This window comes from Rhinoraja longicauda, chromosome 34, assembly GCF_053455715.1.
Source record: "Rhinoraja longicauda isolate Sanriku21f chromosome 34, sRhiLon1.1, whole genome shotgun sequence".
NCBI lineage: Eukaryota > Metazoa > Chordata > Chondrichthyes > Rajiformes > Arhynchobatidae > Rhinoraja > Rhinoraja longicauda.
This window is the reverse complement of record NC_135986.1, coordinates 15,761,032-15,774,994: the sequence shown is the minus strand read 5'-3', so window position 1 is coordinate 15,774,994 and position 13,963 is coordinate 15,761,032. Positions and strand designations below refer to the sequence as shown.

Genomic DNA, 13,963 nt, shown 5'->3' with positions numbered 1-13,963 from the left:
GTTGACTGGTCTTGTATTCACTGGAATTGAGAAGGATGAGAGGGGATCTTGTAGAAACATATAAAATTCTTAAGGGATTGGACAGGCTTGATGCAGAAAAATGTTCTCGATGTTGGGGAATCCAGAACCAGGGGTCACATTTTAAGAATAAGGCCCCGGCCATTTAGGACTGAGATGAGGAAATACTTTTTCAGCCAGAGAGTTGTGAATCTGTGGAATTCCCTGCCACAGAAGGCAGTGGAATCCAAATCACTGGATGTTGTCAAGACAGAGTTAGATTTAGCTCTCAGGGCTGAAGGAATCAAGGGACATGGGGAAAAAGCCGGAACGGGGTACTGATTTTAGATGATCAGCCATGATCACATTGACCTGGCCCGAGCATCAATGTGCTCGGGCCAGGACAAATGTTCAGAAATGTGCATGCCCAGGAATTTGATGCAGTTGCATATGGATGTGCAGAGACCCAGTTCCTTGAGCTTGGTAACCAGTTTGGAGGGTATGATCGTATGGAACGTCGTGTTACAGTCTGAGATCGCACCAATCTGTGTCCCTGCAGGACTGTGGTTGGATTCCCTTTGTCCATCTCCCTACTGTCAGTGCTGGAGCTGTACTGGGCTGTCTCCATGCAGTCCTGAGGTGGTTTGTGCGGGTTTGTGCCCTTACAGTGTTGGGAGTGGCTGGTGCAAAGTTCTCTGTCCACAGGCTGTGTGGCCTGTACTGGACAGTTCCTGCCTATCTGTACAGCAGAGGGGTTGGTGTTGGAAATCTGTTGCCCCACAGAGCAGTTTGAGGTCCCTTGTCTTTATATTATTGTGCTGTGTGATGGTCACACAGTCTCCCTACAGTACAGTGCAGGGGAATATTATTGTTTCCTGTTGGTGCACGTGACAATAATAATAAACTTAAATCTTTTTAGGTCACACAGTGAGTGCCAGACATCTATCATCGTATAAATACCAGTCATAAAGTCATAGAGCTGTGCAGCATGGAAACCTTGTCCATGCCAACTAAGTTGGCATATTGGGCTGGTCCCTTTTACCTACATTTGGCCCAAATCCCTCTAAAACTAACGACTTGCTCAGCTGCATGATGATGTGGCAACGTTTGTACTCTATCCTTCCCAGTGAAGTAAAGCATGCCAAACACAGCCTACACCGCGCTGTCCACCTGACTGACCATTTTCAGGGAGCCATACACCTGTACACCCAGATCTCTGTGTTCTGCAACACACTTCAGGGTCCTACCATTTACGTGCAAGTCGTGTCCATTGTTTCACAGGCCAAAATGCAACATCTCTTATTTGCCATCTGCCCTTCCTAGTCCCACCTTCCCAACTGCTCTGGACCTTGTTGCAAAGTTGTGGCTAAGGAAGGCGCGATCCCAAGAGGGATACAATGGGGAAAACTGTGGATCTGGTTAAACAACGAGAGGGTGATGGGGGGGAAAGGGGGAGGGGAGGAGAGTGTTGGTAGAAGTCAGTTAAACACAGAGAATTCACCGTTCACACCCCTCCACAAGCTAAACATCAGCTGCTGTTCCTCCAATTTCCAAGTGGAAAGGTAAATTGTCGCCGGCCCTGATTTGTCCCGGTCTTTTCTCACCTCCAACTTTCCACACCCTCTCCACTGCCTCCTCAATTTCCCCCACACCCCCTCCCCAATTTCGGGCTGAAGAAGGGTCCCGAGCAAAAACATCACCTATCCCTTTTCTCTTGAGATGCTGGTTACTCCAGCACTTTGTGTCCATCTTTCGTATGAACCAGCAACTGCAGTTCCTTATTTCGACCAGTTCAACATGGGGATTAGCCGGGAACGCTAAATTTAAATTGTATTGTTTATTCACGGTTGGAAATTAGCGGTTTAAAAAAACCGAGGGCAGAGCTGGAAGATGAGAGGCGTCCCTCTTTCTGCCTGTCACAATGATTCTGCCTTTTCTCCTCCTCTGCATTTCCCCTCCCATGTCTGGCCGAGGGAAAGGAGGCAAAGGTCTGGGCAAAGGCGGAGCAAAGCGGCACCGAAAAGTACTTTGCAATAACATCCAGGGCATCACCAAGCCAGCCATCCGCCGCCTGGCTCGGCGTGGCGGGGTCAAGCGGATCTCGGGTCTGATCTACGAGGATGTGATCAGGGACGCGGTCACCTACACCGAGGACGCCAAGCGCAAGACGGTCACTGCCATGGATGTGGTGTACGCTCTGAAACGCCAGGGCCGCACTCTCTACGGGTTCGGCGGCTAAATAACTACCCCTTTATTCGAACACAAAACAAAGGCTCTTCTCAGAGCCGCCCACAGCCTCACAGAGAGAGCAGTGACCACCCGATTTGATTCATTATAATTTGTTAACGGTTAACTGGGGCCGATGAGATTTTCAACTAATTATATTGCATCCTGCAGCAGTCAATGCGTTCCCGTAAATGAACATTTTGTGACATTGGTGATCGGTTGTACTGTTGCGGAGTGGTGTCTCCGCCTGTTTAACACCGGTCCGGTGTCGGAACAGTCTGGACGGCATTCGGTCATGAAGAGAGGCGTTGCTCCATGGAGACAAAGATTCGTGTCGGCGAAATGTCCGCTATTCATTCCCTTCACAGATGCTGTGACCGGTTAAGTTATTCCCAGTATTTGGGAGTCGTCACACAGATGGTGACGGTATGTAGGTTAAATTTTCCCTCTGCGGATTGACATAGTTAATTCAGAAACAACGGTTCTGAACTGAAAGAAAGGTAATTTTGAGGGTATGAGACGTGAATTGGCCAAGATATACTGCCAATTGATTCTTAAAGGGTTGACGGTGGATATGCAATGGGAGGCATTTAAAGACCGCATGGATGAACTACAACAATTGTTCATCCCAGTTTGGCAAAAGAATAAATCAGAGAAGGTAGTGCATCCGCGGCTAACAAGGGAAATTAACGATAGTATCAAAACAAAAGATGAAGCATACAAAAAGATGAAGCATACAAGAAAAAGCAGCCTACCAGAGGACTGGAAATTCAGAGTCCAGCAGAGGAGGACAAAGGGCTTAATTAGAAAATGGAAAATAGATTATGAAAGAAAACTGGCAGGGAACATAAAAACTGACTGCAAAAGCTTTTATAGATATGTGAAGAGAAAAAGATTGGTTAAAACAAATGTAGTCAAAAACAGGTGAATTGATCATGGGGAACAAGGACATGGCAGACCAATTGAATAACTACTTTGGTTCTGTCTTCACTTAGGAAGACATAAATAATCTGCCGGAAATAGCAGGGGACCGGGGGTCAATTGAGATGGAGGAACTGAGTGAAATCCAGGTTAGTCAGGAGGTGGTGTTAGGTAAATTGAATGGATTAAAGGCCGATAAATCCCCAGGGCCAGATAGGCTGCATCCCAGAGTGCTTAAGGTGGTAGCCCCAGAAATAGTGGATGCATTAGTGATAATTTTTCAAAATTCTTTACATTCTGGAGTAGTTCCTGAAGATTGGAGGGTAGCTAATGTAACCCCACTTTTCAAAAAGGGAGGGAGAGAGAAAACGGGGAATTACAGACCAGTTAGTCTAACATCGGTAGTGGGGAAAATGCTAGAGTCAGATATTAAAGATGGGATAGCAGCACATTTGGAAAGTGGTGAAATCATTGGACAAAGTCAGCATGGATTTATGAAAGGTAAATCATTTTTGACGAATCTTAGAATTTTTCCAGGATGTAACTAGTAGAGTGGATAAGGGAGAACCAGTGGATGTGTTATATCTGGACTTCCAGAAGGCTTTCGACAAGGTCCCAATAAGAGATTAGTATGCAAACTTAAAGCACACGTTATTGTGGGTTCCGTATTGATGTGGATGGAGAACTGGCTGGCAGACAGGAAGCAAAGACTAGGAATAAACGTGTCCTTTTCAGAATGGCAGGCAATGACTAGTGGGGTACCTCAAGGCTCAGTGCTGGGACCCCAGCTATTTACAATATATATTAATGATTTGGACGAGGGAATTGAATGCAGCATCTCCAAGTTTGCGGATGACACGAAGCTGGGGGGCAGTGTTAGCTGTGAGGAGGATGGTAGGAGGCTGCAAGGTGACTTGGATAGGTTAGGTGAGTGGGCAAATGCATAGCAGATGTAGTATAATGTGCACGTTGGTGGCAAGAACAGGAAAGCAGACTATTATCTGAATGGCGGCCGATTAGGAAAAGGGGAGATGCAACGAGACCTGGGTGTCGTGGTACACCAGTCATTGAAAGTAGGCATGTAGGTGCAGCAGGCAGTGAAGAAAGTGAATGGTATGTTGGCATTCATAGCAAGGGGATTTGAGTATAGGAGCAGGGAGGTTCTGCTGCAGTTGTACAGGGCATTGGTGAAACCACACCTGGAGTATTGCATACAGTTTTGGTCTCCTAATCTGAGGAAAGACATTCTTGCCATAGAGGGAGTACAGAGAAGGTTCACCAGATTGATTCCTGGGATGGCAGGACTTTCATCATCATATCATATCATATATATACAGCCGGAAACAGGCCTTTTTTTCGGCCCTCCAAGTCCGTGTCGCCCAGTGATCCCCGTACATTAACACTATCCTACACCCACTAGGGACATTTTTTACATTTACCCAGCCAATTAACCTACATACCTGTACGTCTTTGGAGTGTGGGAGGAAACCGAAGATCTCGGAGAAAACCCACGCAGGTCACGGGGAGAACGTACAAACTCCTTACAGTGCAGCACCCGTAGTCAGGATCGAACCTGAGTCTCCGGCGCTGCATTCGCTGTAAAGCAGCAACTCTACCGCTGCGCTACCGGCTTGTACTCGCTGGAATTTAGAAGATTGAGGGGGGTCTTATAGAAAGACATTCTTAAAAATTTTTAAGGGGTTGGACAGGCTAGATGCAGGAAGATTGTTCCCGACGTTGGGGAAGTCCAGAACAAGAGGTCACAGTTTAAGGATAAGGGGGGAAGTCTTTTAGGACCGAGATGAGAAAGTTTTTTCCCCACACAGAGTGGTGAATCTGTGGAATTCTCTGCCATAGAAGGTAGTTGAGGCCAGTTCATTGGCTATATATATTTAAGAGGGAGTTAGATGTGGCCCTTGTGCCTAAAGGGATCAGGGGGTATGGAGAGAAGGCAGGTACGGGATACTGAGTTGGATGATCAGCCATGATCATATTGAATGGCGGGTGCAGGCTCGAAGGGCCGAATGGCCTACTCCTGCACCCAGTTTCTATGATGTTCTGGAATCGTCGGCCTTTCTGAAATTCCCCAACTCCCCTCTCACTGATCCCGTTGGGTAAGAGCTCCATGTAACTGACGGAGAGGAGAATGTGGACTGTGGAGGAAGCCGGACAGAAGCGGATCGCTTTGTGCGGGGAAGATGTTGGTCTTATTCATGGGAGTTGGCGGGACGCAAAGGGGAACGTGAGCGCATACTGAACAGAAACCGCCCACCCCAGCCGGTATTCAGCCCTTCGACAGACACTGTGAGTGGCTCTGAAAAGAGCCTTTGTGTCGTTAGATTGACGTTTCGCTGATCTACTTGCTCTTAGTGCCAGAGGTTAATCTGGTTTTCTTGGGTAACAGCACGGCCTGGATATTAGGCAGCACCCCGCCCTGAGCGATGGTCACCCCTCCCAGCAGCTTGTTGAGCTCCTCGTCGTTGCGGACGGCCAGCTGCAGGTGTCTGGGGATGATGCGGCTCTTCTTGTTGTCCCGGGCCGCGTTGCCGGCCAGCTCCAGAATTTCAGCCGTCAGATACTAGAGCACAGCAGCCAGATAGACCAGGACTCCGGCACCCACCCGCTCACCATAGTTGCCATTTCTCAGGAGCCTGTGAACACGGCCCAACGGGAACTGCAGTCCGGCCCGGGACGAGCGTGATTTAGACTTGGCCTGGCCTCCGGTTTTCCCTCGTCCAGTCATTTCCACAAACGTCTGCAGTCAGTGAAAGAGGAAATCATCCCGCACTCGCCCTTCTTGTAGCTTCTGGAGGAATGCGGTGGGACGCTTACCATTGGTGGCGCAGCGCTTCATCTCATTGGTGATGTGCAATAGGCCAATCGTAGAGCTGCCTCTTCCTCCAATGACCAGGCGCCAACAGGAGAAGCGCGGAAAATAACCGCAAGTCCCCAAAATAACTGAAATTTGAAAAGCCCGCCCAAAAAGAAAAAATATATCTTCAACAATACCCTAGACTTAATTAATTACACATCTGTGATAATGGATCCCCGCATATTCTATGATTCGTTCCATGGTGAGAGATTCCTGGGAATGCCCACTTACCGCAAACCTGTCGGAACAAACGAGGTTCACAGAACATGTTAGACATCGTTCTATGCACAAAAGACATTAGACTATTGATGACCAATGGCCTAATGACTCACGGAGCCGTCGCAGCACTTAATATGTTTGCTTTTCGAATAGCAAACGACTCACACGTTCAAAACACCAGACTGCAGTCACTTAGTCATTCACTTCACAATTAAAACAGCAGCAGCAACAACAAACACACCAACATCTTGTTCACGTTAATCCGATCTGAAGGGATAGAAGTGTATGAAGATTGAGACAAACTAACGGTGAAGCAGAGGGTGACTCCGCTCAGCAATAGTCTATGGCATTAATTCAGAAAAAATCCCCGCGGATAGAACATAACATTAATATAACAGGACATTAAGACAAAGGCGCAGCACTTTCTTCTGCCGGGTTAGTGGCTCTTAAAAGAGCCGTTTGTTGTCTCTGGTGGAGGTGGGGTTTAGGCGCGCTCCCCGCGGATGCGGCGGGCCAGCTGGATGTCTTTGGGCATGATGGTGACTCGCTTGGCGTGGATGGCGCACAGGTTGGTGTCCTCAAAGAGCCCCACCAGGTAAGCCTCGCTGGCCTCCTGCAGGGCCATGACGGCCGAGCTCTGGAAGCGCAGGTCTGTCTTGAAGTCCTGAGCGATCTCCCGCACCAGGCGCTGGAAGGGCAGTTTGCGGATGAGCAGCTCAGTGGATTTCTGGTAGCGCCGGATCTCCCTCAGAGCAACGGTGCCGGGCCTGTAGCGATGAGGCTTCTTCACTCCGCCCGTAGCTGGAGCGCTCTTCCGCGCCGCTTTGGTCGCCAGCTGTTTGCGAGGAGCTTTCCCTCCGGTCGATTTGCGCGCTGTCTGCTTGGTCCGGGCCATTCTCCTTCAACAGTCAGAGCACAGCGTGAAACACAGGCACTGGAATGACGGAGCCGGCTCTGGGACCGGCTTTTAAAGCGTTGGTGAAACGCCGGCCCACAGCCTCTGAATGGCTGGAGCAGAGATGTCACTCACGGTGTCCCATGCCTGCGAGTGGCTGCAGGTCTGTCAGCACCAGGCGGCGGTTTCAGAAGGTCTGAGGCCGGAGGGAGGGGGAGGGTGGGGGGGGGGGGGGGGGAGGGGTTTCAGAGATTTGTGACCGGCGGATGGGGTGGGGGAAGCTCAGCCAACCAGAGAGCACGGATTGCAGTATCATTGATTGCGGGTTGAATTTCAAATTGCCCGTCAATTTCACAGCAGTCGGGAACTGACGGCCGTATTAATTATACAATTAAATATAATATTCAGTTTCTGTCAACAATATCAAATCCACTTTAACTTCTGCTTTAAATCACCGAGTCCGAATATGCGGCGCGGATTTACAGACCGGATCCCGTTGCAGAGGGTGTAGGAGAAAAACTGCAGATGTTGGTTTAAATCGAAGGTAGACACAAAATGATGGAGTAACTCAGCGGGTCAGTCAGCATCTCGGGAGAGAAGGAATGTGTGATGTTTCGGGCGAGACCCTTCGGACTGAGGGAACGGTTTCGAGTCGACTCCTGTTGCTGCATTAATCATGTACATCGCAATCTGCATCCACTCTCACTCCCGGGTCACTGCTCCCTCTGTGGGTACACTCTCTGAAGAGATACAATAGCGTCTGAAGAAGTGTCTCGACCCGAAACGCCACCGATCCCTTCTCTCAAGAGAAGCTGCCTGTCCTGCTGAGTTACTCCAGGGTTTTATGGCTATCTTCGGCCTTTGTTTTGTGTTCGAATAAAGGGAATGGTTCAGCCTCCGAACAGAGCGCGGCCCTGGCGTTTCAGGGCGTACACGTCCATGGCAGTGACAGCTTCTCGGCCTTTTGGCTAAGATCAAGTGTAGTATCTGTTCTTGCACAACCTAATGTTCTTATAAGAACAGTATAAGAGCAGTATCTGTATTGAGGCGTGAATCAGTGACGAGGAGCGGAGGTCAGGAACACGAGGCTGGTTTAGGGGTGGATCCATGCTGGTTGGGTAACCAACCTAACACCCTTATCCAGGTGGGTTGGCAGCAGCAAGTGGAGCTGGAGGACAGGGAATCCGGAATACCCTGTGTGTATCGGTGAAGGACCTCAGGGAGCGAACCCCTTTCTCAAGGGACCTCTTCACCAAGAAGGTGCTGCTGGAGGCCTGTGGATTCAAGGCCGGGGACATCTTCTGCCTCCAGGACTTCCCAGGTAACGGATATTTCGACGTTACCTTCCAGAACCCGGCGGGATGGCAGAAGTTGCTGCCGGACTTCCGGGAGAAGGGGAACGAAGCCCCGCTGTCGCTCCTGAAGGTGCAGCCGCTCTTCACCCTCCCCACCCAGAGGGAACGGATGATCACGGTGCACATGTTCAACCCACATGTGCCCGTCGTGGATGTCCTCACCTTCCTTGCGCGCTACGTCGAAGGGGCCGGGAACTGCGTGGACATAAAGGACTTGTTCGGGATCTGGACGAGCAAGAGGCAAGTAAAGGTGAAGCTGAGGGTGGACGGGAAGGGATTCATCATCCACCCTCCCTCGGTGTTCGCCATCGGAGGGAACCGGGGCTACACGACGTACGCGGAGCAGCCCAGGGTGTGCAGGAAATGCAACAAACCTGGGCACGTGGCGGCAGAATGCAGGACAGTCATCTGCAGAAACTGCAAACTAGAAGGCCACGAGACAAGGGACTGCAAAGAGAGTAAGAGCTGCAACCTGTGTGGGGAGACAGGCCACCTTTACAGGGCCTGCCCAAAAAGAGCAGGCACGTATGCACAGGCGATAAGAGGGGCCGCTGCCAGCACCCCCAGGGTGGACGAGACGTCTCCTACCACGGCAAAAGCCCAAAAAGGAAAGGAGAGCAGGGGCGATGACAGTGCGACCACCTCGAGCCCCCAACCGTAGGACAGAGCCCCCCAGGCCCCTGCCCACGAGGGTGAGTCGATGGAAGAGGGGGAACAGGAAGAGGAGGAATGGAAGGTGGTACAGTCGAGGAAAACGTTGAAGGCTGTGCGTACAGAGAAAAAGCCGGAGGGGGCAAGCAAGTCCCAAAAAAGAGTCCTCTCCCAGGATGAGGCCAGCAACCTCTCCGCGTCGGAAGATGAGACGACCGGGAGGAGCCGACAACGGAAGCAGAGGCAGAGGAAGAAAACGGGGGAGGAGGAAGGTAAGAGGAAGAACGTGTCTGTTGCCCCCCAGCCCCAGGAGACTAGGAGCAGTGCCAATGGGCCTCAGCCCCAGGAGAATGGGAGCAGTGCAGCGGCCAATGGGCCCCTGCTCCGGGAGACCGTGAGCGGCACAACGGCCAATGGGCCACAGCTCCGGGAGACCGGGAGCGGCACAATGGCCAATGGGCCCCAGCTCCAGGAAACTGGGAGCAGTGCAGTGGCCAATGGGCCCCAGCTCCAGGAGACCGGGAGCAGTGCAGTGGCCAATGGGCCCCAGCTCCAGGAAACTGGGAGCAACGCAGGGACCGCGCCAGAAAATTCACCCTGTGCTGAGGAAGCCACCAGCCTGTACCACTACCTGTGCAACAAAAATGTGCAGGTAGATGTGCAGGTAGAACTCAGCCAGATGATGGGCATGCGGGAGGAGGACAGCCTGGAACTCTAAAGGACAATGGAGCTGAAACATGCATCCTTAAACGTGCGCAGTGTGAGCTGTCCGTCAAGGAATGTTGCCGACTAGCCCACTGCAGACTGCAGGAGTACGTGCTGAGGGATGCACTGAAGTTCGGTGCAGCCAACGCTAAGGCCCTGTGGGGGAGGACCACAGTCTAGGGTCCTTCCGCTGCTGGACATGGGGGGCAGGGTGTGGTGGAGAGAGACGCCCCTCCAAACAAGGGATACTGGGTAAATGTCTAAATGTAAGTAAATGTCTAAGTGAATGTCTGGATCAAATGTAACCTCCGGAAATGTCGGATGGGCTTGCTTAAAAATATGTTTTGTGAATGATATTTATTATTTGAATAAAGTATTTTTTGATAAAAAAATAAAAATAAAAAAGTTGAAGGAGAATGGCCCGGACCAAGCAGACCAAGTGACTGCTTTACGCTTGGCGTGCTCGTGTAGGTGACCGCATTCCTAATCACATAGAGAGAGGGGGGTGGGAGACAGCGAGTTAGGATGATGAACCCACGGGTAATTGAAATGATTTCCGCCTCGCACTGAGCCTGGTCCCGGGACAGGGAACGTTTGAGTTTGGATTTGCTCTTTCCTGATAGAGTGGGTGGCTCTGAAAAGAGCCGTTGGGTTCAGGTCTTTACAGACAGCTCTTTTTATTTCACTTTCTGGCCGTTGCCTTCTTGGGTTTCGCCGATTTCGGCTTTGTCTGGCGTTTTGCCGGCTTCTTTGCTGCCCTTTTCACTGCGACCTTCTTGGGTTTTTTCGGCGATGCCTTCTTCGGTGATGATTTCTTCGCCGCCGTTTTTTTAGCCGCTGGTTTCTTGGCCACAACTTTCTTAGCGGTAGTTTTCTTGGTGGTAGTTCTTGCCACTGATTTCTTGATCGGGGTTTTCTTGGGCGTCGGTTTCTTGCTCTTGGATGTCTTGGCTGCTGGAACCTTCGCTATCTTTATCGGTTTCACGGCAGCTTCTCCCTTACCGGTCTTGAAGGAGCCCTTGTTCTGAACCAGGACACCGTTTGCTACTCTCTTCCTGATGCACAACAGGATCAGGCGGCGGGACTTCATCAGATCGACGCCGTCGGCGGCCAGACCCTTTATCGCAACTAAATACATCCCTTGGCGATCGTGGCAATCCGCCACAAGGTGTTGCATCTCGTGCGGTTGCAGGGGAAAGTGCCCGGGGTTGGGGTGGTTTGGGTAGGAAGGGACGTGTCGACCAGGGAGTTACGGAGGGAACGGTCTCTGCGGAACGCAGAGAGGGGAGGGGATGGGAAGATATGGCCAGTGGTGGGGTCCCGTTGTGGGTGACGGAAATATTGGTGGATGATATGTTGGATCCGCTGGCTGGTGGGGTGGAAGGTGAGAACGAGGGGGATCCTGTCCTTGTTGCGAGTGGGGGGAGGGGGAGCAAGAGCGGAGCTGCGGGATGTAGAAGAGACCCTAGTGAGAGCCTCATCTATAATGGAGGATGGGAAGCCCCGTTTTCTGAAGAACGAGGACATCTCGGAAGCCCTAGTGTGAAACACTTCATCCCGGGCGCAGATGCGGCGTAGACGGAGGAATTGGGAGTAGGGGATAGACTTTTTGCAGGGGACCGGGTGGGAAGAAGTGTAGTCCAGATAGCTGTGCGAGTCGGTGGGTTTGTAGTAAATGTCCGTCACTAGTCTGTCTCCTGTGATGGAGATGGTGAGGTCCAGAAACGGGAGGGAGATGTCAGAGATAGTCCAGGTATATTTAAGGGCAGGATGGAAATCAGGATGAAAATATAATTTACATACTTGTTATTTTTACTGGATAGTATTATGGTCACTGGCTCCCCACTGACACTTCAGTCACTTGTTCTGCCTGATTTCCCAATAGGAGGCCCAGTATCGCCTCCTCTCTGTCAGGCCCTTCCACATATTGTTTGAGAAATCTTTCATGGGCGCATTTAACAAATTCCATCCCTTTCATAGCCTCGAATCTGTGGCAGTCCCAGTCAACATGACGGAAGTTGAAATCACCTACCAGTATAATCCTGTTGCACTTACAGTTACTAATTCACTCATTCTTTCTGTGTCTGCATGCGAGTTATTGCAAATCAGGCAGCAGGACCCTAAGATCTCTGTGAACCTCAGTCCTTTGTCATCTCAGCATTTCGAGTTGGTTTATTATTGTCACGTAGCAATATACTGTGAAAACGTTTATTTTGCATGTCAGGCAGGGAAATCGTACACTCACACAATACATGAGTACAAAAAGGAAACAAAGTGCAAGGGGCAACAACGAGGTGGATTGGAAGATTGGAAACATATCAAAGGTCTGTTCAAGAGTCTGCCTAGAGCGGGCAAATAGCTAATCTTGAATCTGGTGACGGGCGCTTTCAAACTGTCATATTTTCCGCCTATCAGCAGAGGAGAGGAGATACAATGTCCAGGTTGTGAGTGGTGTAAGAAGGAACTGCAGATGCTGGTTTAAACCAAAGATAGACACAAAAAGCTGGAGTAACTCAGCGGGACAGTCGATACCCTTTTTAAGTCCTGTGAGTATGTTGGTTGCTTTCCCGAGGCAGGATGAAGTGTGGATTGTGTTGATGGAGCAGCCTGGTTTGTGTTGGACTGGGCTGTTTCCACAACTCTCTGCAATTTATTGAAATCATGGACAGACCAGGACAGACCAGCAATCTATAATGCTTCTGGATAAATGATTTCCATGGTGGTGCATCAGCAGAAATTGATAGTCATTGGAGAGCCGCTAGATTTCTTTGGTATTCTGAAGAAGTGGAGGTGTTGGTGTGGTGCCTTATCAATGTAGTTGTACCAGAACAAATAGTTGGTGATATGTTTGGAGATTTCATGCTTCTTTTTTTCCCCAAATGTGATAATTTTGTATTCAAACAGAGTAATACAGCCAACAAACAGAGCCTTTGTCCCACCACATCAATTTGCCCATCTGTATTAATCCCATTTGCTGGCATAGGGACTTCATAGAAACTTAGAAAATAGGTGCAGGAGTAGGCCATTCGGTCCTTTGAGCCAGCACCGTCATTCAATAAGATCATGGCTGATCATCCCAAATCAGTACCCCATTACGGCTTTTTCCCCATATCCCTTGATTCCCTTAGCCCCAAGAGCTAAATCTAACTCTCACTTGAAAACTTCTATGCCTTGCCTATTTATCCGTCTGTCTATATGTCTCTTAAACATGTTGACTGTATCCAATTCTACCACCTTCTCTGTCTTATGATTCAGATATCAACCAATCCCTGTGTAAAAAAATACCCCTCCCATTCCCTTTAAAACTCCTTGTGATTTACCTCAACCCTATCCCCTCATGTTTTTGAAAAACTGACCATGAGAAAACAATATTGATTATTTATCATAACCTCATATACTTCCTCAGTTCCTCAGTTTCCTTCAATGCAAGGAAAACAAGAAAATCTTTTTCAAGAAAATCTTTCAACAAGAAAATCAGTTTCTCCCCATGGCTAAAGTCCTTCAGTTCAAGCAATATTCTGCTGAAGGTAGACACAAAATGCTGGAGTAAATCAGCGGGACAGGCAGCATCTCTGGAGAGAAGAAATGGGTGACATTCTGGTCGAGACCCTTTTTCATACTGATCTGAAGAAGGGTCTCGACCCAAAATGGCACCCATTTCTTCTCTCCAGAAATGTTGTCTGTCCCGCTGAGTTACTTCAGCATTTTGTGTCTACCTTCGATTTAAACCGCATTTGCAGTTCTTTCCTAAACTTTCTGCTGAATCTCCTTTGCACTCTCCAGCAAAACCACAATCTGGTGCCGTTTACTGTTCAGCCAAAATGCAACACTGTGCAGTTGTGTGATTAAGTTCTATCTGCCATCCCTTGGGCCTCTATCCCAGCTGATTTAGATCCAGCGTCAATCTTAAATAACCTTATTCACTCTCCACTCTACCACTATTTTATTATCCGTAAACATACTAATCAAGACAATCACATAAGCACCAAAATGATGGACATAGATGATAAATAACAGTGGACCCAGCACTGATCTCTGCAACACACCAATGGTCACTGGTTTCCAAACTGTAAAACAGACCTGCAGAATCACCAGTTTTAAACCAGTTTTATATCAATTGGT

General features: G+C 49.5%; 3 protein-coding genes and 1 pseudogene across 3 annotated transcripts; 2 read left to right on the top strand and 2 right to left on the bottom strand.

The window, feature by feature from the left end:
- Nucleotides 1-1,957: 1,957 nt before the first annotated feature.
- LOC144609704 (histone H4-like) lies at nt 1,958-2,236 on the top strand. Its single transcript, XM_078428206.1, has one exon. The coding sequence runs from the start codon at nt 1,958-1,960 to the stop codon at nt 2,234-2,236; it is 279 nt and encodes a 92-aa protein (XP_078284332.1).
- Nucleotides 2,237-5,500: 3,264 nt separating this feature from the next.
- Nucleotides 5,501-5,887, bottom strand: LOC144609597 (histone H2AX-like). Its single transcript, XM_078428100.1, has 2 exons — nt 5,765-5,887; nt 5,501-5,722 (listed from the first exon to the last, which is right to left on the bottom strand). Exons 1-2 carry the CDS (start codon nt 5,885-5,887, stop codon nt 5,501-5,503), a joined length of 345 nt encoding a protein of 114 aa, XP_078284226.1.
- An 832-nt stretch (nt 5,888-6,719) lies between these two features.
- LOC144609426 (histone H3) lies at nt 6,720-7,150 on the bottom strand. Its single transcript, XM_078427904.1, has one exon. The coding sequence runs from the start codon at nt 7,128-7,130 to the stop codon at nt 6,720-6,722; it is 411 nt and encodes a 136-aa protein (XP_078284030.1). The 5' UTR covers nt 7,131-7,150.
- Nucleotides 7,151-8,078: 928 nt separating this feature from the next.
- LOC144609747 (U2 spliceosomal RNA) lies at nt 8,079-8,169 on the top strand (annotated as a pseudogene).
- The last annotated feature ends 5,794 nt before the right edge of the window (nt 8,170-13,963 follow it).

Coding starts and splice junctions, on each gene's coding strand:
- LOC144609426 (XM_078427904.1), bottom strand. CDS start 7,130: ATGGCCCGGACCAAGCAGACAGCGCGCAAATCGACCGGAGGGAAAGCT.
- LOC144609704 (XM_078428206.1), top strand. CDS start 1,958: ATGTCTGGCCGAGGGAAAGGAGGCAAAGGTCTGGGCAAAGGCGGAGCA.
- LOC144609597 (XM_078428100.1), bottom strand. CDS start 5,887: ATGACTGGACGAGGGAAAACCGGAGGCCAGGCCAAGTCTAAATCACGC. Junction 5,723..5,764: donor ATGGCAACTATGGTGAGCGG/GTGGGTGCCGGA, acceptor GCTGTGCTCTAG/TATCTGACGGCTGAAATTCT.